Here is a 26,196-nt window from a genome sequence, read left to right as displayed (position 1 = left end):
CCAGCCTCAGCAAAAAGCAAGACACTAAACAACTCAGTGAGACCCTGGCTCTAAATAAAATACAAAATAGGGCTCGGGGTGTGGCTCAGTTGCCAAATGCCATTGAGTTCAATCCCTGGTACCACAATAAAAAAAAAAAAAAAAAAAAAAAAAGGCAGTTACGAAACCCTACTGATGTTTAGGGCAAATTTTGCAAAAAAATTATTATCGTGAATTACATTTTAAAATAAATCAGATCTTTCACATGATTACAGAACAAGACAACGTAAACTTAAGCTAACTTCTACAAAGACTAACATTTATTAGATAGACACTGCTGTTCTGGCATTAAAAGATAACCATTAGGGCTGGGGTTGTGGCTCAGAGGTAGAGAGCCCTTGCCTACCATCCATGAGGTAGGTGGAAGATGCCTCTCATAACCACAGCAATGGGTCCATTCTTCAGCACTAGATTCAAAGCCTCCTTTCCAAAAAATTAACGCTTTTCTCAAGAGTAAAGGCCCTCCAAAATACAACAGTTTCATGCACATGCAAGATCCCTCTGGGGTCCAAATACAAATAAATCTATGAAACAGCCTTAACAGAAACGTAAATCCAAGGCAATGTCATAATAAATTTGTAAGATTTGGAAAATGTAAGTTTTCTTATCAGATATAAAACACTGAAAAAGAAAAAAGGTCCTGGGGGAGAGAAGCAATCCTCTAGAACCATGACAAAATATTCAAATAAACAAACCAAATATCAGGTCCCTCTTTCAAAATAGTGTTATTTGAAAATGTTATTTGTGGGAATGTAGCACAGAGGTAGTGCTTGCCTAGTATACTGGCATGTGTGAAGTCCTGTATTTAATCCTCATTACTTTAAAAGGGGGGGGGGGATGGGTGAACAGATACAAAGATAAATAAAAGGGAAAAGATAAAAATGTTATTCATGTTAAAAAAAATATTTTTAAAGGCTCTGCCAAAAAACAAATATAATGAATTTTTTTAAAAAAAATTAACAACTGAGTACATAAAAATATAACATCAATAATGCTTTATACTGAAAATGTTTAAACAAACTAAAGCATAATTCCCTTTATAAGATTCCTATGAAAAAGCATATAATATCACAGAATGTGACAAGGTCACTTCAGCCCTATCAGTGCTTTATTCTTATAATTCTCCAAAATATCTTAACCACAACAAGTACTCATCTATTATCCCAATTCAACAAATAATAAGGCTATCTTGTGCTATGGATAATCATGCTAGGAACTGGCTATGGCAGAAGTACTGAACACATCACAATGGTATTGCAATATACATTCATCTCTCTCACACTGTAAAAGCAGTTTGGGGAAATGGAAAGAATGCTAACCTGGGATGTGGGAGGGACTGGGTTATAATTCCTGCTGTAACCCACTTACAAGTCTGTTTTAGCTTTCAGATTAACAAAGCCAAGAGTGATATCACACAAACTTGATTCAGAAAATACATCAGGGTAGGTTAAGAATTTACAACTTTTTAAACAATCAAGAGTCAGTACATTTCATTCCAACATTTTAAGGCAATTTAAGTGTATAATAAACCATTAGAAATGACAAAAAAGACTCTTTTTATTAAAAAGAAAAAAAGGAAAACTTGCAAATGTTATTTATACTAAAACCATAATGCTAGATTGCAAAAATGTCCTACACCAGGTCACAAGATTCTTTAAATATTTAAGAAAAAAATTATACATATAAGCAGGAAATTTGTCTAATGAAAATTTATTATCCTTTTATAAAGTATTTCCCGTAATTTTAGAATATAAATATATTTTTAATTATAAACCCTGAGACAACTTCTCTCAAAAAATTTTTTCAAATGTCAAGTTATAAATCCTTTTTAATAAGTAACTGTATCTAAGTATTTCATTATGAGCCTGCCTGTTATACAGACAAATATATCCTATTTTTAGAACCTACAGTTTAAAAAATTGTTTGCCTTTCAATCACTTAATGCAGAAAGCTGTGATTAAATAGACTCCTCCACTGAGTAGTTAAAATATTTCAACCATATTTTCCCATTTTTATATTTTACTCAAAATATATAACATTTTGTCAACCGTGTTTTAAGAATTCAAAGAGCAAACAACAGAACATATTTTAAACAGCTATAACAATGGCAAATTCTTTCAAGGAGTGTTTACATTTTCAAAATTTTTATTTGTATGTGAAAGGGAAAGTTTTATACTCAAAGATTTACTGACATGATTTATCAAAACTTTCAATGAGTAAAACTAATCTGAAACTATTCCCTGGGGATTAATTACTATCTATCTTAATTTCTGGGGGACCTAGAAAGAACAGGAATGGGTTAAGCGGGCTGGGTGTGTAGCTCAGTGGTAGAGTGCTTGCCTAGCATATGCAAGGCCTTGGGTTTGATTCCCAGCACTGCAAAGAAAAAAAGTAATGTGTGGCGACTTAAGGGAAAATTCATATATATAAAAAAGTTTATTAGAAAAATAAACAACTTTAAATTATACAATATTTTCTACTCCAAGAGTCTTTGAAATAAAGCAGACATGCCTATAGATTAAACATAATCTGATTTACAAAATCTCATTTAATCCTATTTTATAAAACAAAATATAAAAATATAAATGGTGAAATAATGGATTATTGTTAACTATTAAGAAACCCAACATAAAAGTTCCCATAACACCATTTGTGCATGTACCTAATATGGCAATATTTACTTTAAACTATATTAAAAAGCTTTCACTAAAATTTAATATACTAGTTCATTATCAAAAATCAACATTATCATATTAAAATGCAAGTTCTGTTGTCTAATTAAAAAAAAAAAGACGTATCAACTAGAAAGTGATTAGAAAACTTTTTCTTAAAGGATCAGACAGTATTACAGGCTGGTAGGTCCAATTGATCTCAATATTCAACTCTACCACTACAGGAAGAAAGTATTTACAAACAACATGTAAATAAATGTCACGTCTGTAGATTGTAATTTGCCCTAACTAAACTGCACATGGATTTTGAGTGAGACTGATTATTTCAGGAATCATATTATAAATACAATTTAGATGACTAAACATTAATAAATATATGTTACAGATTAAAATTTTCACTTATTTTCCAGTCACAATTGAATGTGTGTGCATATATGTACACATACAAGTTACAAAACTCATTTTTAACTCCACGTTCTTTTTGGTGTGCTAATATTAGTGTCAGATAAGCAGCAAAAAATGAGTACACAGAAGCTAATCAATAACTAAGAAATTTGATTTTGATATCTATTTCTACACAATGAAGAAAACTAATTTATTACTGTGCCCCTAAAGAAAGTATTGAATGGATATTTTTAAATGTTATTTTTAAAATTTAATTGAATTGCTACAATTTGAAGCTAAATGTGATTTGCTTTGTTTTATTAGAAAAAATACTCAAGCAAGGTCTACAATCATCGGTCAATTAAGAATGACTTACAAGAACATGAGGCAATAAAATAAAAATACAAGTACAAACTATATATCTGAAACATTTCTATTTGGCAATTTTTTAACAAATCAAAATTTTAAAAGAACAAAAAAGATTGCAGATTACTTCGCAGATACAGAATAAAGCAATTGATGAAGTGCTTAAGCAAAGGAAAACAAAAAAAAAAAAATAGAAAACACACTGCTTTTTTCCTTTTAAAAATAAAAATCACATTTGCTACAGATCGTATGGATAATACCCTTATTAAACAACCTTTCCAGAATGTCTTCTAGTAGCAGTGCTTTTATTTGCACTTCATTTAATTTTATATGACTCATTTCATGTATATAGCTCTTTATCCCACTGTTAACGAATAAAGTCTCCCATAATTTTTACTATTTTTTTATTTTTAAAGCAAACGAGAAATGATTTATGCATCATGGAACCTTTCCCATTTTGGAACCAAAGGTTTAATCTATATTTTTGTCTATTCTTTCTTTAAAAAATTTTTGTAAAAACTGCTGGTTTTTATATCACTGTAGTAAAGTGAAAACTCCTCAATCAGGAGTATTTTTTGCAGTTTGACTGCATATAACCACATACTTTACAATATGTCTTTCCTACAGTAAGGAAATTGATTTCACGGTCACTGTCAGAAATGAGTGCCATAATTCTATTATGGGTATAGGTCCTCCCTCAAAGACTTTCTGGAAGGATGTTCAATGTGTTTTGTTCTTATAGATATTAACAGTAGTACATAGTCCCTTAAGTCTGCAAAAGACATTTATTGTTAAAGAAGGTGCTTTATTAACAATTCCTCTGGCAGCACTAGTGAATTACAATATCCTTCAATATTATTTCTACCATAATATATACATTTTTAACTTTCATGCCTCTAGAAAAACATCTACAGTACATTTCATAATATAAAAATATATTACAAATCTGCTGAATTATTTACAAGCAATGTTCTATTATCTCTATGCAACATTTGTTTGATACAATACTAACAAGTTACACATATTTCCATTTCTGTAAGTTAAAAAAAATTCCATATGGCTTCTTGCTAACCAAGCAAGAAAGTGATTTTATTTTCCTTTTCAAAACCAACTTTGGTGCATAAAGGATTCAGTTTGAAGATACTCTTAAAAAAAATACAATTTTTCTTATATTAAGAAAAAACAACTCAAAAACCAAATGCTTTCCTCAGAAAAAAAATTAGAGTCATATAGGTTAAATGAAAATATGAAGATTATATGCAAATTTGAAATAGAGGTTTTTCAAAAACCGTTAACAGATTAGTTATATAGGTAAATATTAACATACTGTACTCCATGAGAAAACCCTAGTCCTGAAAAGGGAGTCACCAGACATACTGCAACACTCTTTAACAGTAATTTTCAGCCCTAATTCGAAAGACGAATTTTTAGTTGATTGCAAATGTCGGTTCACTGTTTGCTTAAATACAAATTGAACACTTTTCTTATCAGAGTTCTGCAAAAGAACACAAATGGCAACCAATCACATCTATTTATCATAATTGAAAGATTAATTATCTCTTGATTATTTTCACTCTAAATAATTTCCTAATATGACTTCAAATCAATAGACACTGTCAAGACAAATATCCTTACAGTGTTTCTGGTATTTGTAAGGGCACATGTTGTAATTGTTTTTCTTTCCAATAAAACTATTGTAATCACTAGAGGGAAGAAAAAAAAAAGCTTAAAGCAGCAAGCATGCAAAGCCTTTAAGAAGCTGTTCCACTACGTTGCCAGAAGAGTGTTTGCTCAGTCTCCCACAGTACCATTCCATGAAAATGTGGATATACAGTAATATATTAATATATTCCACAGAAGAGTCTACTTCATTCACAGAATGTTCACACTAAGCATAAATATTATTCTAAATACTGAATTAAAAAAAAAAAAAAAGAGGAAGGGGGTTGACTCTAATGTGCAACTTTTCCTAAACCCATTGTCAGTGACTAAGACTGCAGGTGTCCCCGCTTGTTTGCTTTTTATGTATTTATTTATTTTTTACCTCTTCAACCTCTTCTGCGGCATTGTTCTAGAAAAAGAGAAAAAGGAATTTTCTTTTATTCAAATGAAATAAATACACTGAGTAGTTCAAAAGAGAAACATTAAAAATATCTGTAATATACAGGCATTTCTACAAATATAGATCATCATTAAAAGCTATTTCTACACTTGTCTTTCTACATATTTGTCAAGCACTATGTATGTTTAGAGATATAAATAAATAACAAATACTATACAGTAAGGAAAAAAAAGTTAATTCCCCATGGTGGTACACATCTATATTTTCAGCTACACAGGAAGCTGAAGCAAGAGTATCATTTGAGCCCAAGAGTTCTGAGGCCAGCCTGGGCAATAATAGCAAAACTCATCGTAAAAAAAAAATTTTTTTTTTTTGAAACAAAAAAAGTGAGCAATTTATTTCTAAAACATCTGCATATGATGGAAACAAATTTAGTTACATAAGACAGTTTTTTAGTAAATCTTTTTCATATATCCTGCTAAAAAGAATTAAGTTTAACACATGGGCTTTATTCAACTACCACTTCTTTAAAACTGATGTTTAAAAATCCCAAATAAATTTTCTTTCTGGATCCATTTTGAAGTTACATATATTTCTAGAAGACTTATCATACTTTCATTCTGACAGATTTATGATAATTGTTTTTCCCTTTTACTTAATTTCATAATTATTTTCATTGGTATTCCTAGTCAAAATCCAGAAATTTAGGTAATAATGCCATACCAGGGTAATGATGAAGCTTCTTTAACAGAAGAACAAAAATTTGGTCAAAATTAAATCCTGGATTTTCTGGGGTACAGTTAGGAAACATTAAATCCACAAAAGCATCTAATACATCTTAAGAGCATTCTCATTTCCAAATCACACACCATGAGAACATCAATTACTGCTCCTAAGAACTTTTGAATATCAATTCTAAGCTTGTATGATATCCTGTTAAGTCACTTTCAATAAAGTATTTAAATCGCCTACCACGTAACACAAGAGCAAAAAAACAAGCTGATTGGTGTGAAAGGAAGAAGGGAAAGGGAGAATTACAATACAGGTTGTAATCACAGATTAATATCAATTACAACCCAATACTACACAAATAAATTCTAAACTGGGTGCTAGTAAATAAAGAATACTCCATTATTTTCTTTATACATGGGCAAATTGTTAACTTTTCCATATTCTAGTAGTAGATTTCTCCATACTGTCGACAGTGAATTTCCCTTTCCTTCAGAATCTACCACATCATACACAGAACAAATTTCACTACACTCGGCACCCTTGCCAAAGGATAATTTTTTTTTAAAATTTTTGTTATTAGAAAAAACTCAAGTTCAATGTTACCACATGGCAAGTCATATGGAATCCTGATATAGTGAATAACTTTCCAAAAAGTTGAGTCATAGAATTAACAGAACCTTTGAAATGTTCGATTACTATAAAATTAGCTAACATCATGATAGTTAAAAATCTACATTTGAGAATTATCAATTTTCATGTTATCTTATTCATGTCAAGCCTAATCCTATGCAAAATACATATTCAATTAAAATTTCATTAAAAAACACATAAAGTTCTTTCATTAGTGCCTTTTAAAAATTACTTTAAAGCATTTTTACCACCTTTTAAATCACCCTAGCATATGTCATTTGGATAGACACAATGAGGAGTTCAACCACATACCATCTATGTAACCTTCAGCATTTGAACTATTTAAACTCTTAACTGTTTTCCAATCTGTAAAATAGTACCACCTAATTCAAAGAGATACTGTGAAGAAGAAGAAGAAGTATATGTATGTAAAGCATCTAGCAAAGTGACTTAGCACATAGCAATGTTGGTCTCTTCTCCCCTTGCCCATACCTTCATTAGCACAACACACTAAAGCAAAGTTCAAGTCAGAAAAATGATTAGAAATGTGAACACTGAGACACCTCTTAAGAAACAATAATATTTAAACTGTTCTTCTGAAGTTTGAGGAAAGTTTTAAAAAACACACACACACAGCCAACTGGGCATCATGTTCCAGCTTGGGAAGCTGAGGCAGGAGGATCACAGTTCAAGGCCAAGGCCAGCCTTAGCAATTTAGTGAGACCCTAAGCAACTCAGATCCTGTTTCAAGCTAAACCTTAAAAAAAAAAGGTGGGGGGGAGTGTAGGGTGGGGTGGGGGGTGGGTTGCACAGGACCACCAATTTAGGCCCCCCAACCAACCAAAAAAACAAATCAGATAATATATAAATGATTACGTATTTAAGCAAAAGGCACTTAATTGCAAATATTTGTATATTGTAATCTAATCTACTTAAACAGGCATATAAACTTTACGAGAATATTGTCTTTCTGGATTTTATGATTCATAACTTATTGTGAAGTCATTTCCACATAAAAAAGTACCAGAAGACAGTAGCAATGGTGCACACATTTAAACCCAGTAACTTGGGAGGCTGAGACAGGAGGATTGCAAGTTGAAGACAAGCCTCAACCACTTGGCGACAACCTGTCTCAAAATGCAGGGAAGGGTGGTGCCTGAAGCTAGGGATAAAACTCAGTGGTAAAGCATCCCCAGGTTCAAGTCTCAGTATCCACCCCTCACACACACACATACCTGGGGATGAGGGAAAAACACAAGAAAGGTACACTTAGTACTGAAATTCAGCACAAGGCCTGGAGGTGTGGTGCATGCCTATAATCTCAACGACTTGGAGGAGCTGAGGCAGGAAGATCACAAGTTGAAGTCTTGTAAACTTAGCAACATGCCATCTCAAAGATAAAAATTTAAAAAGTGTTGCGGTGTAACAGCTCAATGGTAGGGAACACTTATGTAAAATCCCATTAAAAAAAAAAAAACTGTATATATTAGCTACCCCTAGATCCAAAAAATCCAAAATATTTTGAAATCTGAAATCTTTTGAGTACCAACATGATTCTGAAAAATTTTGGGCTTTGAAACATATCAATTTTAGATTTTCAGATTAGATATACCCAGCTGATATTACCTGTACAAATATTCCAAAATTGAAAAAGCAAAACACAAACTCTGACATGTCAAACACTTATGTTTTAAGTATTCTGGATAAAAGATATTCAACCTGTAGTTAAAAATAAATTCTACCAGGCATGGTGGTCCAATTCAGGAGGCTGAGGCAGGAGAATCGCCACCTCAGCAATTTAATGAGGTCCTAAACAACTTAGTAAGACCCTATCACAAAATTAAAAAAGCTGGAGATGTGGCTCAGTAGTTAAGCACCCTGAGGTTAAATGCCTATTATCAAAAATTTAGAAAAAAAAAAGTCTAAAATTAAACAAAACTTAAGATTACAATCCAAAAAAGAAAGCCTGAAATAAAAAAATAAATTACCTGTATATGTTTGGGTCCAAAAGCAAGGCAGTATCTTTGGGTAACTTTGATAAATGAACTACTTTTGTTTTTAATTGATGTCGTTCACTTTCATTCACCCATACATCTGGCAGACTGTAAATTTAAAAAAAAAAAAAAAAAAAAGTCAACAATAAAAAAATGCAGTAATTTCAGATTTATCTTTCAGATGCCTTCACATTCTCCAGCCTTTCCTACAAGTCTAATAGGGCCATCTACATTAACAAATTTCCCAAAGCTCAGCCATCAACATGGTAGTACGAAATGGAATTTCAGATTTAATTAAAAAAAAAAAAAAAAAAAAGGTGAGGTGGGGGAGTACCATTAAATTTTAAAAATGAATTTAGGGATGAAGAAGGAATTTTTGGTGGTAAAGTCATAACACACTGCTTGGCTTTTAACTCACTACATAAAATTCATTATTGAGTTTGGCGCTAGGGGAATGTGACATCTCCTTAAGGAAAATCCCACAAAACCTAATTCCACTTAAAAGGAAGGGAAAATGTATAAGTGACCAAAATCTGATTTCAAAGAATTTAATCCTACAAAAAAATTTTTTTAAGAAAGCATTTTGATATTTGGATTACTTCTTTTCCAAAATACTAGGAATACATAGACATTCAAAAATCATCATTTTGGTGGATATTTGGTGGGGGGATGGGAGCGGTGAATGTTGTTTAGGAATTTTTTGGTGCTGGGGCTCAAAACCAGGACTTCCCACATGCTGGGCAAGTGCTAATAGGTATTTCTTTTAAAAACATGCCAATAACTTGAATATAAAAAGATCTCTTAAAAAACCAATATGAAGCAGATAAACATTCATTAGGGATAAAATGGACACCAGCCATCAATTTGCTAAAGATAAGAAGAGTTTATAAATTACTGTAATTTAAAAAACACAAAATGTAAAAGGGAATGATAACAGCCAGTATTGAGAATTGAGATGTAGCTCAGAAGTAGAGCACAAATGAGGCTCTACATTTGATGCCCAGCAATGAGAAAAACAGAGCCAGTATTGATAATAAGCCAGAGAAATAAGCTCACTAATATAGTACAGGGATTACAAACTGTTTTCAGAGGGGGTAATTCCTATTAAAAAAAAAAAATCTTAACATTATACATGATTTATAATAAATAAGAGATTTTCATAGCTTTTGAGAAAATAAAAATTATTAAAAAGTCAACATTTAGCAAAAAGGAATTGATTAAATAAATACCATGTCCACAAAACCAATACAGGGTGTGGATGTGTGTGTGTAAGGCAACAGAGCAGGGAGAGAACTGTGAAAAATGTTTTCCACATACTAAAGAAGTATGATAATCACAGAATTCAAAACTTAAAACAGACTTGTGAATTAAATTTAAACTGTAAATTTCCAAATCTATTTAAACACTCTTTATTCATATAATACTCATATTAATATCTCCTAAGAAGTGAGTTGAAAAACATTGCAGAAAAAAATAACAAGGGCAAATATTAGCCACATACTGCTAATTACTGAAGTAGGCATATACAATAAAATTCTCTTCGTTTAAATTTATACTATTTATACTATTCTGGATGCTCATCAGGCTTTGTCCAACATTTTATGATACACCTTCATTAACTTTTTGTAACAAAATTTTAATAGAAAGATAAATGGAAATTTATAAATTTAGGAACATATAGATAAGGAATACTCTAGATGGATAATAAAACTCAAAGAAAAATGTAATCATTGTTAGAAAAAATGGACAATAGTTTTTCTTTTCTTTATCTTGTACCAGGGGATTGAACCAGGGCCACTTAACCACTGAGCCACATCCCCAGCCCATTTTATTTTTTATTTTGAGATGGGGTCTTGCTAAGTTGCTCAGGGCCTCACTAAGTTGTCAAAGCTGGCTTTGAACTTATGATCCTCCTACCTCTACTTCTTGAGCCGCTGGGATTACAGGCGTGTGCCACTCTGCCCTGCAATAGTAGTTTTTCTATAAAATATTACATGCTAAAAAACATTTAGAAATTTTCTTTAAAAAAAAATCACTGAAACAAAAGCATGGCTCAGGATGATTCCATACTACTTGGAGGTTATTAAAATTCCTAATAAATACTAAAAATGATTAAACTAATTTTACTGAAAACAATAAAAAGCTAAGGTTTTCAAGCTTATAACGTGAGCTATGCACTCATATACCTTTCAGATTCTCTCTTTAATCCTGATAACCTCAAAACACTATACCGTTTGGTTCCTCTAAATCTTTTTAATAAGCTGAGAAATTATTGTGCTTAAGACTTTAATAAAGCAGGGCATGGTGGCACACGCCTATAATCCAGCAACTTGGGAGGCTGCAGCAGGAGGATCACAAATTCAAGACCAGCCTCAGCAACTTAGCAGGACCCTGTCTCAAAATAAAAAATAAGAAGGGCTGAGGATGCAGCCCAGTGGTTAAATTCCCCTGGGTTCAATCCTCAGTACCAAAAAAAAATTTTAATAAAAGTATAATATACGTCCATTAGTTACAAATAATATTTCAAATACTTACATGTCTTCAGGCATCCAATGAAGCAAAAGTTTTATCTTTCCAGAATCCTCTTTTCTCTTAGCTATTACCTAGTAATAATATGAAAAGAAATCATAAAATAAGTTGTAAAATATCATTCTCCTGTACTGTTAAAAAGCACTTTTGCCCCTATTCAAGAACTTTAAGTGTCCAAACCCTACACAAGATACTATCGCACTCAACCCTCTTTCCTGCAAGACTGAAATTTCTAAGACACAGAAATCTATCCTACAGATTCTGGTTTCATACTAAATACAGCAGTAGCAGTGTTTATTATAAACTGAATTAACTAAACTTTCAGAAATTCATCCTAAAGAAACAAGCTTGAATTTAGAAAAAGCTTAAGGATATTCATGTTACAATGAAAACTTTTGGACACTGTGGCCCTCAAAAGGGAGAACAAAAATCCAAACTTATAGACCTAGTAGTTACTAGTAGTTATTATTTTTTTTTAATCATTATCTCCACTGAAGTCACCATAACCAAAGTTCAATTCTTCAACCTTCTAGACTTCTTCAGGTTCCCCAAACCATTCTCCACTCAGTTCCCAGAGTGCCTGGTCCAAAGCACAGATTCAATAGTAGTACCACTTCCCTGACTACAATTTTACGGAACTTCTCCTGAGCACTTTAAGACAAGGTAATCTTATTATGATGCCCCAAATCATTCAGGATCTGGCTTGTCAAGCCTCGTTTAGTTTTAGGTTTTCATTTTATATTTTTCTGCCTTGAACTTCAACCTCATGTTAAGAATCACTTCCCAAACTATGAGACATATAAAAGACACTTTCTGATTTCTGACCTCTTAATTTTTTCAGAATAATAAACTCTCTGTGCTTTGTACCAACAGCACTGCAATTTGCAGAGGAAATGGCTGTCATAGATCAGACCCTAGGCACCTGGCAGTGATGCACACCAAATCCCATTCTAGTAAAATTAGGGGATTGCTCATATGAAAACTAAGTTCACAGCTTTAGAAAACTTGCTAAAGACAGTCTCTAAAAACATAAGCATGTGCTATAGAATTACAGTAAAAAGAATGAAAATAAAAGTCTTAAAATCTGAAAGATCCACATATATGGGTATCTCTAACGGCTTTCAAATTGTCTGTAAGTTCTGGCTCCAATTCAAATATATAGAAACTCCAAACTACTAGATTATATATATGAATTATAAATATGGCTTAATGAAAAAATGTAACTAGAGGTCATCTAAATTCACTTACAAATTGAGCTAAAATGTTGAAAGTATATATAATTTGGGGAGGAAGGGAAGATACTAGGGTCTGGTTATGCTGCCCAGATTTACATCAAACTCTCAATCCTCCTGCTTCGGTCTCCCAAGTAGCTGGCATCACAAGACATGAAATACCACAATATACCACACACACACACACAAAAAAAAAAAAAATACCACACACACACACTTTTTTAGTAGTAGATGGACACAATATCTTTATTTTATTTATTTTTATGCGGTGCTATGGATCGAACCTAGTGCGCCTCACGCATACAAGGCAAGCGCTCTACCACTGAGCTACAACTTTAGCCCCTTAAGGTTCATTTTTTATTACAAACTTTAAGATAATGCTTAAATAAAATATTAACAAGACTAGGAAAACAGTTCAGTGGTACAGCACTTGCCTAGCATTCACAAGGCCCTGGGTTTTATCCCCAGAACCATAAATAAAATAAAAACAAATCAAAATGATTATAGCAGTTATAATTTCCACATTAGCAAAATAGTGCTTACTGTTTTAATTATCTCAATCTCAATTTTTTAACAAGTTTTGTTTCAACCAGCCATTTATGTCATCCTGTGAACATACTAGAAATGAGTAAAAACAGGACTTCAAACAAAAATATAATATTTGCTCCATTATATAAAAACCTGTAGTTAAATGTAAATAAACACCATCATTCTAGACTTGAAAATGAAATTAAAAAGCTCAAGAACAGACTTTGAGGTGCTATAACAAAATGTTACCACCACAAGCCAGGCACAGCGGTGCAAACCTTTAATCCCAGCACCTTGGGAGGCTGAAATAGGAGAATTCCAAGATTGAGACCATCCACAGCAATTTATCAAGACCCTGTCTCAAAACAAAAAATAAAAAGGACTGGGGATGTAGCTCAGTGGTGGAGTGCACCTGAGTTCAATATAGCCAGCACTAAATAAATAAACCACCACAATAAAATAAGATAAACAATGCAAGTCAACCAAGTACCATAAGCCCACTAACTATTAACTAGGATTCTGCTGACCTCTTCTGGAGAAGGCTCAAAGGAAAATTGTTTTAGTTAAGGAAATAAGACATATTAGGCAAACTGCATACATACCATTCTTTTGCAACATGTTTCATTATTAGTATGGTTATTGCCTATAAAAGTTAATTTGATAACAAGGAAATTTAAAGCTGCCTTAAGTATGGAACTTTCTGACAACTAACAGAAGTGATTCTGCTTAACATATACTGCCACCATCAAAACCTTACTAGTATGGAGAGAACTTATGCACCTAGCTCCTTTCTTTTCTATTGTGTCCCAAGAAGACCCTGCCTCATTCGATGTCTCTTCCTTCCACTTTCCTTCCCTAGCAAAAATTATTCTTCAGATTACATTCCACCTTTTTGACTTTTCCTCAGCCAAGATATCTCTGCCTCCTTGCTGTCACTTAAGGATTCACATCACTCATTTCTCAGTTTTCAAACCATCACATACACACATATCATGGCCTTAAATCCTCTCACATAGTTTTTACAGCCAGAAAAATTTCCATCTGCATAGACTTTTATGGAACCCTTAAAATTTTATTTTCTTTCTAGATTCTTAATAGCATTCATCACACTATTTTTGGTTACTTCATTTTTTCCTGATCATGGCAGGGGGCATCTGTAGTCCTCCCATGGTGTAAGGATTTTGTCCAAAGGACTATTTTAATGAAAGCATATGAAAGTTAATGAGCTGGTACTTCACCTTTTTTTTGGGGGGGAGGGGGCAGGGGGTTACCGGGGATTGAACTCAGGGTCACTATACCACTTAGCCACATCCCCAGTACTATATTGTGTTTTATATAGAGGCAGGGTCTGAGTTGCTGAGCACCTTACTTTTGCTGAGGTTGGCTTTGATCTCATGATCCTCCTGTCTCAGCCTCCCAAGCCACTGGGATTACAGGTGTGCACCACCAGGCCCGGCAGTACTTCACTTTTCAATCATAACTCTACTTATCATTATCAAAAACTTATTTGTGGATACTTGTTCATTATAAGACCACCATTTCATTAACTATTTGGAGAACCCCAAACCTCAGTCCTTACACTTAAAACACTGGCCAGAACAATTAGAGAAATTATAGGAATACAGATAGGTAAAGAAGAACTCAATTAGCACTATTTGCTGATGATATGTGATTCTATACCTAAAAAACCCAAAAAATTCCACCAGAAAACTTCTAGAACTAGTAAATGATATCAAAGTGGCAGGATATAAAATCAACACCATAAATCAAAGGTATTTCTGTATATCAGTAACAAATCCTCTGAAAGGGAAATGAGGATAACTATCCCATTTACAACAGCAACAAAAAATAAAATAAAATACTTGGGAATCAACAAAAGAGGTGAAAAACCTCTACAACAAAAACTACAGAATGCTAAAGAAAGAAACTGAAGAAGACCTTATAAGAGATCTACCTTGTTCTTAGATAGGCAGAATTAATATTGTCAAAATGACCATACTACCAAAAATACTATACAGATTTAATGCAATTCCAATCAAAATCCAAATGACACAGAAAAAAAAAAAGAAATCATGAAATTCATCTGGAAAAATAAAAGACTCAGAATCACTAAAACAATCTTTAGCAAGAAGAGTGTAACAGGGGACATCCCTACACCAGACCTTTAACTATATACTACAAAGCAATAGTAACAGAAACAGCATGGTACTGGCACCAAAATAGACTTGTAGACCATTGGTACAGAACAGAGGAGACTAACCCAGAGACTAACCCACATAATTACAGTTATTTTTTATTTGACAAAGGCACCAAAAACATACATTGGAGAAAAATAGCCTCTTCAACAAATGGTGCTGGGAAAATTGGAAATCCATATGCAACAAAATGAAATTAAACCCCTCTCTCTCACCATGCACAAAACTCAACTCAAAGTGGATTAAGGACCTAGGAATTAAACCAGAGACACTGTGTCTATTAGAAGAAAAAGTAGGTCCAAATCTCCCATCATGTCAGATTAGCCCCTAACTTCCTTAATAAGACTCCTATAGCACAATTTTAATATCAAGAATCAATAAATGGGATGGATTCAAACTAAAAAACTTCTTCTCAGCAAAAGAAACAATCAGTGAGATGAACAGAGAGCCTACTAATTGGGAACAAATTCTTTCCACATGCACATCAGATAGAGCACTAATCTCTAGAATACATAAAGAACTCAAAAATCTTAACACCAATAAATAAATAAATAACCCACAATCAATAAATGGGCCAAGTAACTGAACAGACACTTCTCAGAAGATGATCAACAAATATATGAAAAAATGTTGAACATCTCTTAGCAATTAGAAAAGGGCAAATCAAAACTACTCTACGATTTCATCTCACTCCCGTCAGAACAACAATAAGAGTTGGCGAGGAAGCAGGGGAAAAGGCATACTCATACACTGCTGGTGGGACTGCAAATGGTGCAGCCTATATGGAAAGCAGTAAGGAGAATCTTTGTAAAACTGGGAATGCAACCAACATTTGACCCACTCCTTGGTCTATACCCAAAGGACTTAAAAATGGCATGCTAAAAGGACACAGCCACATCAATGTTTATAGCAGCACAATTCACAGTAGCTAAACTGTGGAACCAACCTACATGCCCTTCAGTAGATGAATGAATAAAGAAAATATGGTATATACACACAATGGAATATTATTCAGCATTAAAAGAGAATAAAATCATGGCATTTGTAGGTAAATGGATGGAGCTAGAGAATATAATGCTAAGTGAAATTAGCCAATGCCCAAAAACCAAATCCTGAATGATTTCTCTGATTTAAGGATGCTAATTCATAACATGCTGTGGGGCCAGGGCATTAAATGAACTCTAAATAGGGCAAAGGGGAAAAGGGGAGGGAGGGAAAGGGAGAGCATAGGGGTAGAAAGACAGTGGAATGGGATGGTCATCATTAACCTAAGTATGAAGAAACAAAGGATGTGACTCTACTTTGTGTACACCAAAGATATGAAAAATTGTGCTCTATTTGTGTAATACGAATTGTAATGCATTCTGTTGTCATATTTAACAAATTAAATTTAAAAAAAAAAAAAAGATGCAGTCCTTACCATTTCCACTGCAACCACACTGAACCAAGCCACTATCAGTCTCAACTGAAAGACTGAACTCTTTTCTCCCTACTCCTGACTTCCTACAATCTGTTCTCAACACCAAAAACAAAGCAAGCACATTATAGTCTGTGAGAGTCAAAACAATAGTATATTCTTTAGAGGAAAAGGTGGAGGAATTAACTGCAACACTGAGAGTGATGGGAATATTCTGTATCTTAACTGTAGTAGTTGTTTCATAGGTGAATGCAACTGTCAAAATTCACAGAATTGTAGACTTAATTGGGTGCCATTTACTTTATATAAATTATACCGCAATTAAAAAATCAAGGAAGAAAGTCAGATCATGCTCACTCAAATTCCTTCAATGGCTTCTCATCTCACACAGAGTAAGTCTACAAGGTTCTCCCACTTCTCTGACTTAACTCCTGCTGTCTAGTTCTCTCCAGCTACATTGATCTTCCTCTTCTCTGCCTTTCAAACATACCAGGCATTTTTCCACTCTAGTTAAAATGTCCCTTTTCTTTCAAGTCTTTAAAATTTTACTAACTTCCTTTGTTTATCATGTCTCTTTCACTACAGTGTACCATATTTGTTTTCCCTGGTAATATACCATTAGTACCTGACCTCACAGTAAGTCCTCAATATTTACATTAATGAACAAACTGGCCCTAATGCCACACTCAGCCCGGTGACCACATCTTTATTGACCTTTTGTTTGTTTATTTGTTTAACAACAGACACACAGACAAATGGACTGACTTCAAGGTAGTATACTTCAATTCCTACAATTCAGAAGGCTGAGGCAGGAGGATCGTAAGTTCAAAGCTAGCCTGGGAAAGTTAACTAGACCCTGTCTCCAAATAAAAAGACTGGGAATTATAGCTCAGTGGTAGAGCACCCATGGATTTGATACCCATTACTGCAAAAAATTAAATGAAAAAATAATAATAATAAAATAAATAAAGACTTCTGGGGGCTGGGGAATATATCTCAGTGGTAAAGCACTTGCCTAGCATACACAAGGCCTTAAGTGAAATTCCTGCCAAACTTTGCAAATAAATAAAAGAACCAATTTCAGACCTACCGCATTATAAACCTATGTTTACAAGCTTCAAAAAAAGGACTTCTATCATCACTACTGAGCAAGCCCCTGACCTTGGTACTACAGCAAAATTCCCAAAGTAGCCAGCCATTTTAACTCCTTCCAGTCTCCAAACATTACATTTTCCCCTTCAACTCTCTCATCCTTATTTAGATAACTATATTTCCTATGCTCTTGAAAAGAATGTAAATATCGTATACCTCTCTTCAAATCCAAACACACACACCTCACATCTTACAATTTCAAATAAAATTTCCCTTTCCTCTTTCTATATGCAATCTTTTACTTTCTTTCCTTTAATTACACATCTTCAATTCTTTACTCTCTCACACTTGTATCTTTACCTAATTTCCAATATTCACAATTCCACCCCTACTGATATTTAAGTATTGCTCTATTTTTCTATATTCCTTTTAATATCACATATTTTAGTCTAATACCACAAGGGTTCTCATTATGGAATCCATGAATCAAGCTAGGGATAGAGGTCCCTAAGACCTATGTAACTATACTATGTACATACGTATGTAACTACACTGTGTCATACTAGAAAAGGCACAGAACGTTTTTAGTTCCTAGTTTTGTCATCTGAAAAATCTGAGTTAGGAACAGCAGTGCTGTGTGATCAATTAAAAATATCTATAATTTAATTTTATATGATACATTTAATAATTTGTCTTAAATTGTATCAAGTTTGCCTCCATATTTAGATTTATTTCATAAATACAATCCACTGTTGAGTTATTTTCTTGACCCATTCAATCTTAATAGAGCTTATAAAATTATATATCCTTGCATCTAGACTGAAATTATATCACATAAAAATAAAATATTATAAATTCGGGAGGAGGCAGAAGGACTTCAAGTTTGAGCCCAGCCTAGACACTTAGTAAGATCCTGTCTCAAATTTTGAAAATATTTTTAAAAGGCTGGAGAGGTAGCTTAGTGGTAGAGTATCTGCCAAGCATGCAAAATACTGTAGGTTCAATTCCTACTAAGACAAACACAAATACTGTAAGATCTTATTTCCAACTATCTTCAGAAAGTAGTTATAGTATTTTACCACTCGATCCTTATGATGAATATCCACAAATACACTACTAGAACATTTCCTTATTTTTAAAATGAGAATATTGGGGAGACCCAGCAGAGTAGATTGTTATAATGGTAGTACTGGAAGTTGTTTTCTAAAATGGATTGGAATGGGGAATATAACAGGTGACATATATTTCGTGAGCAAGACAGATGAGAAATCAAAAGGGTCAGAAAGAACAACAGAAGTATATACAAATATACAAAAAAGTCTAATAACTGGGAAATAGCTATAAATAAGGAAAAGTAAAACTGCCAAGAAAATCTCATTACAGGAGATGGGGAAAGCAGATTCAAATCCAACAAGATATAGATGTCAACAATTATTTTAATATTAAATTCTTGTTCAATTGAAATATAAAAGTAAACCAAATTTAGAATATTTAATATTTCAACAGTGAAAATTACATACTCATTTTTCTATGGACTCAAATTATCAATAATCTGGTCTATAATTCACCTTTACTAATTTACCTACACCAAACTACACCAACTTAAAAAGGACTAGAATTGGTCACAGTAGCACATGCCTGTAATCCCAGCTACTTGGGACGTTGAAGCAGGAATACTACAAGTTTGAGGTCAGCCTGGGCAATTTAGAGAGACCTTGTCTGAAAATAAAAAGGACTGGGGGATATAGCTCAGTGGTAAGGGCAGCCCTGGGTTCAATTTCCAGAATGAAGTAGGGTGGTGGATTGATGATTAGGTAACAAATGGAAAAGGACATGAAAGAAAACAATTATATTAGTTAACCTAAAAGTAAACTATACTTACTTCTTGTTTTTTCAATTTGATTATTTTTCTTCTGTGTTGAAAACCTGGTCACCCAACAAATATACTGAATGTCTACCATGTGCTAGCCAAAATTCAAGGCACCCAAAATATATCAGTAAAACAAAACATTTAAAATTTTCTCCCTCAAAAAACTTTAATTTGATGGCCAATGATATATAACTTTTTAACTACATGTGTATATATTGAGGGTAAGGTCTACACAACACATGGGGTATGAATAAAAAGTTTTAGACCTAAAAGAAATTAAATATTCTACTTTAAAAACAAAATAAAACACCACAGAGGGCAGAAAAGACACCTCATTTACTTAAGGTCAAAGCCCAGTATAATGCAAGTAGCATATTATGCCACAATATCTTTAAAACTCAAACAAAAGGCTTAAATATTCACTTTAATCATAAACATACAGAATTATAGGAACTATTTGCTTTATAACCACTAATACAAATAATTTTTAAAATACTGATAAAGCATAAAGGTTTTGTGACTTTGTTAAAATGTATTTTCTTAGAATTTGAGCAATTCAGAGTATGGTTTTAAAAACAAAATAGACCTTGCAAATCTTTTAAATTTTTCTGTAGTTACAGATGGACAACATGCCTTCATTTTATTTATTTTGTAAGCGGTGCTAAAGATCGAAACCAGTGACTCTCAAAAGCTAGGCAAGTGCTTTACCACTGAGCCCCAGCCCCGACCTCGCAAATCTACATATATATAATTTGAAAGGAAAAATTAAATACTTACGGTACTATGAAAAACAACGCTGTGTCCCTTCCCTAAACTTTCTATATGAGCTGAGAGGTTAAAGCATATGGCTCGGTGTCTTATCGCATCCAGTGTTTGTGCATCGAAGAAATCATGTGGTCGTGCTACAAGTCAACACAAAAAAAAGGTAAAGAATATTTAGAAAAATATAAAGTCTATTAAATGTACAAATAGTCCATTTGCCACAAAAATAAGTTAAAAAGATTAATTTTAAACAAGTAATTGTTTAACCCTATCTAGGGTTTAAATGCAAGATATTCTTTGCTTTCAAAACAGGGACTCTGGCAGAAGAGAAAGACAGAGAAGATAAAGTTGGAAAGCAAAATTCTAACTAATGTTTGAATATGGATTAATTCTCCCCCATTAAAATATAAGACTCTAACCTCAAACCTCATAATTTCATATTGCAGCTACTTTTTCATAAAATTGTACCTTTTATTCCAACATCTCTCCTCAGCACCAGCTCTACATTTTCAACACAGATTAACATCTAATTGACATCCTCCATCTATGCACAACACCAGGGTCTCAAACTCACCATGGCCAAACATAAATACATTTCATGGGGCTAGGGTGTAGCTCAATGTGGAGCACTTGCCTATCATGTGTGAGACATTGGGTTCGATTCGCAGCAGCATTTATAAATAAATAAAGGACCATTGACAACTTAAAAAATTAGCATTTTAAAAAAATTACATTTCATGGGCATTGTTTTTAATATGTAATAAAAAATTTTTCCAGTACCAACGAAATGATATTTAGAGATGTTGATAAGTATTTTATTGAATACAACAATTTAAGAAATATTGACAATTTTTTGGAGGGTGGGGGGGATATTATCCAAGCTGGTCTCAGAACTACTAGGCTCAAATGATCCTTCTCATTTGTCCCAGTAACTGGAACTATAAACATGAGCCACTGTGCTCAGCCTAATATGTCATTGAATTTTGTGTGTGTCTGCGGTGCTGGGGAATCCAGGGCCTAACACATGCTAGGCAAGCACTCCATCAGTTAACTACATCCCCATCAATACACTTCTGAATTACAATCAGTCCACCAAAGTTCCAAACTCACAGGTTATCAGCGTTCGGGGGACTATGTGCATGACCTACTTTAGACTATTTCTCATTCAGAAAATGAGAATAAAACAACTATATATTGATTAAATAAAACAAAAGCATACAAAACTGTCTTGTAAATCATACATCAATTTATACCAAACCTTATGTAACATTTTAAAATAAACAAAGTAAGCAATTGTTTAGTGTATTCACAATAAAGTCATACACTGGAGAATGTTTTTTAAATTTCTATTTTTATTCCACTAAATACTATTACAAACTGTGCTATTCCTAGTACTAATAAGAAAATTGGGCTGGGGTTTTAACTCAGTCGTAGAGCACTTGCCTAGCATGTGTGAGGCACTGGGTTTGATCCTTAGCACCATCCATAAATAATAATAAAGGAACATCAACAACATAAAAAAAATTTTTAAAGAAAATTGCTCAAATTAAAGAGTTGGTTATGTTATATTTACAGAGCTTACTGATATATGTAATTTTCATGATCTGAACTCAAAATTCAGTTTTCCTAAAAACAATGAATTGGCTTGATTTTCTGGTATAAAGTATTCTGAATTACATGCAGGCTGATTTTTCCATACTGTGACTATCAATAGATTTCTCAGAATACCTATAAAAATACAACAGTTTATTTTACTTATTTATTTGGTACAGGGGACTGAACCCAGGGGTGCTTCACTAGTGAGTATTGTATCCCCAAGTGCTTTTCACTTTTTATTTTGAATCATGGTCTTGCTAAGTTGCCCAGGCCAGCCTTGAACTTGCCTGCCTCTGCCTCCTGAATCGCTGGGATATAGGTGTGTGCTACAACACCCAGCACACCACAGGTTTTGTACAGGACATTTTCACCATCTGGCATCGAAAGATACCAAAGTAACTTTTCTCACTAGATTTTTTTCTTTTCTTTTTTCTTTTTTTCCAAGAGAAAATAAGAAAAACACCATCTAAAAATGAAGTAGCAGAACCCACAAAACCAGGAGTGCAACCATATTTCGGGTGGGAAGCAGTGATGATTTTTACCTAATGCTTAGAAAAAAATCTCTCTTCTGTAGCTACTGAGGAGAAAAATGTGATTTCATAAAAAGTTTTCCTAAGAAAGAATAAGCATTATGAGAAAATAATAATTTACCCCTTCTAATCATTCAGGTTAGTCACTCCTCCTTCAAAATCAAAACACTAAAATCATCACTTAAGTTTCAAAAATGATGAAAAGAGCCACTGAACTTCTATGCAATGCAGACCTTCACCATGTTACCTCCACTGTTATAATAAATATGAAGAATACCAAACTAAAAACTGAGGTATAACTTGGTGATAAAGTACACATTCAGAATGTGAGGCCCTGGGTTCAATCCCCAGCCCCAAACAGATACAGACAGACAGACAGACAAACAGACACACACACACACACACACACACTCACTCACTCACTCTCTCTCTCTCTCTCTCTCTCTCTCCCCCTCCCTCCCTCCCTCCCTCCCTCACCACCCCCACAAAGCACATGTATAATTCATTAGAATAAGGGAAATAGCACTTTTGTTTATTTCTTCATTTCTTCCTTTTCAATATTCCTTCTAAGCAATTCCTTTCAATGTGTGTTAATATTACCTACAATGTATAAATTATGTATATTACAGCTGTGTACAGTCCATGCATTTTTCAACTGATAAATACATAATCAAAAACTATGGATAGGCAATTGGATATGGTGCTGGATCCTGGGGAGCAGTAGAGTGAAAGAAGTGAAAGGATAAATATTTTTACCCCTCCGAGTGTCTAACTCACCCGGAGGGGTAAAAATTTTTCCATTATGGCTTATTCAAAGACAAGGACCAATGATGAAAAAATTACTTATCATCCTAGTGTCAAGGAAATCTCAGATAAAATATCTAAAGAGGAAATGGTGAGCCGGTTAAAGATGACTGTGAAAACTTTCAAGGACATGGACTAGGACTCTGAAAAAGAAAAGGAGCTTTATCTAAACGTAGCTTTACATCTTGCTTCAGATTGTTTCCTTAAGCATCCTGATAAAGATGTTCATTTACTAATGGCCTGCTGCCTTGCCAATACTTTCAGGATTTATGCTCCTGAAGCTCCTTACACATCCCCTGATAAACTAAAGGATATATTTATGTTTGTAACAAGGCAGTTGAAGGGGTTGGAGGATACAAAGAGCCCATAATACAATAGATATTTTTATTTACTTGAGAACATTGCTTGGGTCAAGTCATACAACATATGCGTTGAGTTAGAAGACAGCAATGACATTTTTACCTAATTATACAGAACATTATTTTCAGTTATAAACAATGGGCATAATCAGAAAGTTCATATGCACATGGTAGACCCCATGAGCTCTAATATTTGTGAAGGTGATACAGTGTCTCAGGAGCTTTTGGACACCCTTTTAGTAAATCTGGTGCCTGCCAATAAGAATTTAAACAAGCAAGTATATGATTTGGCAAAGTCTTTACTGAAGAGGACAACTCAATCTATTAAACCATATATTACCATTTTTTTAAATCAGGATATGATGCTTAGGAAAATATCTATCAGTTATTTGTCAGAACATGTGTTTGACTTAATTCTGGAGCTCTACAATATTGATAGTCAACTGCTGCTCTCTGTTTTTCCCCAGCTTGAGTTTAAATTAAAGATCAACTATATTGAGGAAGGACTCCAAGTTGTTAAACTACTAGCAAAAATGTTCAGGGCAAAGGATTCAGAATTGGCTTCTCAAAACAAACCACTTTTTGGCAGTGCTTAAGCAGGTTTAATGATATCCATGTACCAACGCACCTAGAATCTGTGAAATTTGCTAGTCGTTGTCTCATGAACCACCGATTTAGCAAAGGATTTAACAGAATATCTTAAAATGAGGTTTCATGACTCTGAGGAAGAAGCTATTAGACATAATGTTATCATCTCTGTAGTTATAGTTGCTAAAAAAGATATTCTTCTGGTCAATGATCAATTACTTAATTTTGTGAGAGACTGAACATTAGATAAACATTGGAGAGTGTGCAAAGAAGCCATGATGGGATTTGGCCAAATTTGCAAAAATTATGCTTTATAATCAATAGCTAGAAAAGATGCTACGAAACAGATATCAAGGATCAAGGAAAACATATATTTTACCAAAACAGTATTGATGATTAATTACTTTTGAATAGATCTTTCCTCAATACATGGTTCCCTAAAATTTGCAAAATACAGAACAGATGAAGTGCTTTTACTACTTGCACTTGCCACGTTGGATTTACATGCTGTGAAGAATGTCTCAAATGTCACACTCTTCTTTTCATCTTTTGCACTATTGGATTTTATGAGAAAGAAGCCACAAATAGCTGTATTTAAAAATGTAAACTACACAATACAAACATTGTTTAAAGGGTAAAGACACAATAAAATACACGACTATTGTTTAGAAATTTTGCCAAAATGAGATTAAGCAATTTAAAAGCAGAGCTAACTGACTGGGGGGGAGAGCTATGGAACATGCCAGACCCATGCCCAACCATAATCCCATTGGTTGAAGCAGGGGGACCACAAGTTCAAAGCCAGCCTCTGTAACTGAGCAACACCCTAAGCAACTTAGAAAGACCCTGTCTTGAAATTAAAAAATACAAAGGGCTGGGGGTGTGTCTTGGTTATTAAAAGTCCCTGGTTTCAATCCCTGGTGTACACACACAAAAAAAAAAAAAAACCCTGTGGAAAGCTGGGGATGTGGCCCACATGGCTTGTCTAGTATGAGGCCCTGGATTTTATCCCCAAGCATCACACACACACACACACACACACACCCCTTTGGAAATCATAAAAATAGACACCCTATGTTCCAGTAGTTATGTGTAAAAATGGTGATGTGGTTATGCAGAAGAATATTCTCAGAAGATGTGTTAAGTATTTGATTCAGGACCACCCCCCTACCCCCCAAAAAAGATATAGGTAAAGAGATGAAGCAAACTATCTACTCCCATCTACTCAAAAGGCTGAGGCAGGAGGGTTGTTAAATTCAAGGCCAGCCTGAACAATTTAATGGGGATCTAGTTAAGAGGTAGAGAGCCCTGGGTTAAGTCCCTCGTAGTATCTCAAAAAAAAAAAAAAAAAAAAAAAAAAAAAAAAAAAAAGCCATGCTGAAGACGCTAAAACTTTTAAGCCAGAAGTGATGGTATACACCTGTAATCCCAGCTACTCAGAAGGCTGAGTCACTGCAGCTTTGCATTAACAAAAATATTTCAAGTCAGGTATGGTGGCGCATGCTTTTATTTTCTGCTGAGTCAGGAGAATCCCAAATTACAGGCAAACCTTATCAACTTAGAAAGACCCTACCTCAAAATTTAAAAAAGGAGGAGGTGGGGACAGATAGTTCAGAAGTAAAGTACCCCTGGGTTCAATCCCTAGTACTGCAGCAAACGAAGGGATGGGGATAGGGGTCCATGTTTTAGAGATTAAAGTTATAGCCTGGATTTAGTATCTGGATTTTCTTCTATATCCCAATCAAATCCCAAGAGAAGAAGGTAAGGTGCAATCTTTTTTTTTTTTTCCTTCCCCCTAGTTCACCACTGCAGAGA

The 26,196-nt window shown here is 33.8% G+C and overlaps 1 protein-coding gene and 1 pseudogene across 2 annotated transcripts in view; one reads left to right on the top strand and one right to left on the bottom strand.

Moving 5' to 3' along the window:
* Window positions 1-1,909: 1,909 nt before the first annotated feature.
* Window positions 1,910-26,196, bottom strand: part of Aebp2 (AE binding protein 2) — an 81,553-nt gene continuing 57,266 nt past the window's right edge. Inside the window, exons 5-9 of one of the 2 annotated variants that reach the window (XM_076854164.1) lie at window positions 20,520-20,644; window positions 11,415-11,482; window positions 8,874-8,987; window positions 5,506-5,532; window positions 1,910-4,956 (exon numbers count right to left, since the gene is read on the bottom strand). In XM_076854164.1, coding sequence (XP_076710279.1) covers window positions 4,911-4,956; window positions 5,506-5,532; window positions 8,874-8,987; window positions 11,415-11,482; window positions 20,520-20,644 — 380 coding nt within the window. In that variant the 3' untranslated portion in view covers window positions 1,910-4,910. The remainder of the gene's footprint in view (window positions 4,957-5,505; window positions 5,533-8,873; window positions 8,988-11,414; window positions 11,483-20,519; window positions 20,645-26,196) is intronic. The other variant, XM_076854165.2, reaches the window with a different exon arrangement.
* On the top strand, window positions 23,433-25,012 carry LOC143396760 (sister chromatid cohesion protein PDS5 homolog B pseudogene; annotated as a pseudogene).

Source organism: Callospermophilus lateralis, chromosome 4, assembly GCF_048772815.1.
Source record: "Callospermophilus lateralis isolate mCalLat2 chromosome 4, mCalLat2.hap1, whole genome shotgun sequence".
Lineage (NCBI taxonomy): Eukaryota > Metazoa > Chordata > Mammalia > Rodentia > Sciuridae > Callospermophilus > Callospermophilus lateralis.
Note: the sequence above shows the minus strand (reverse complement) of the source record. Positions and strands in the feature narration are given on the sequence as shown.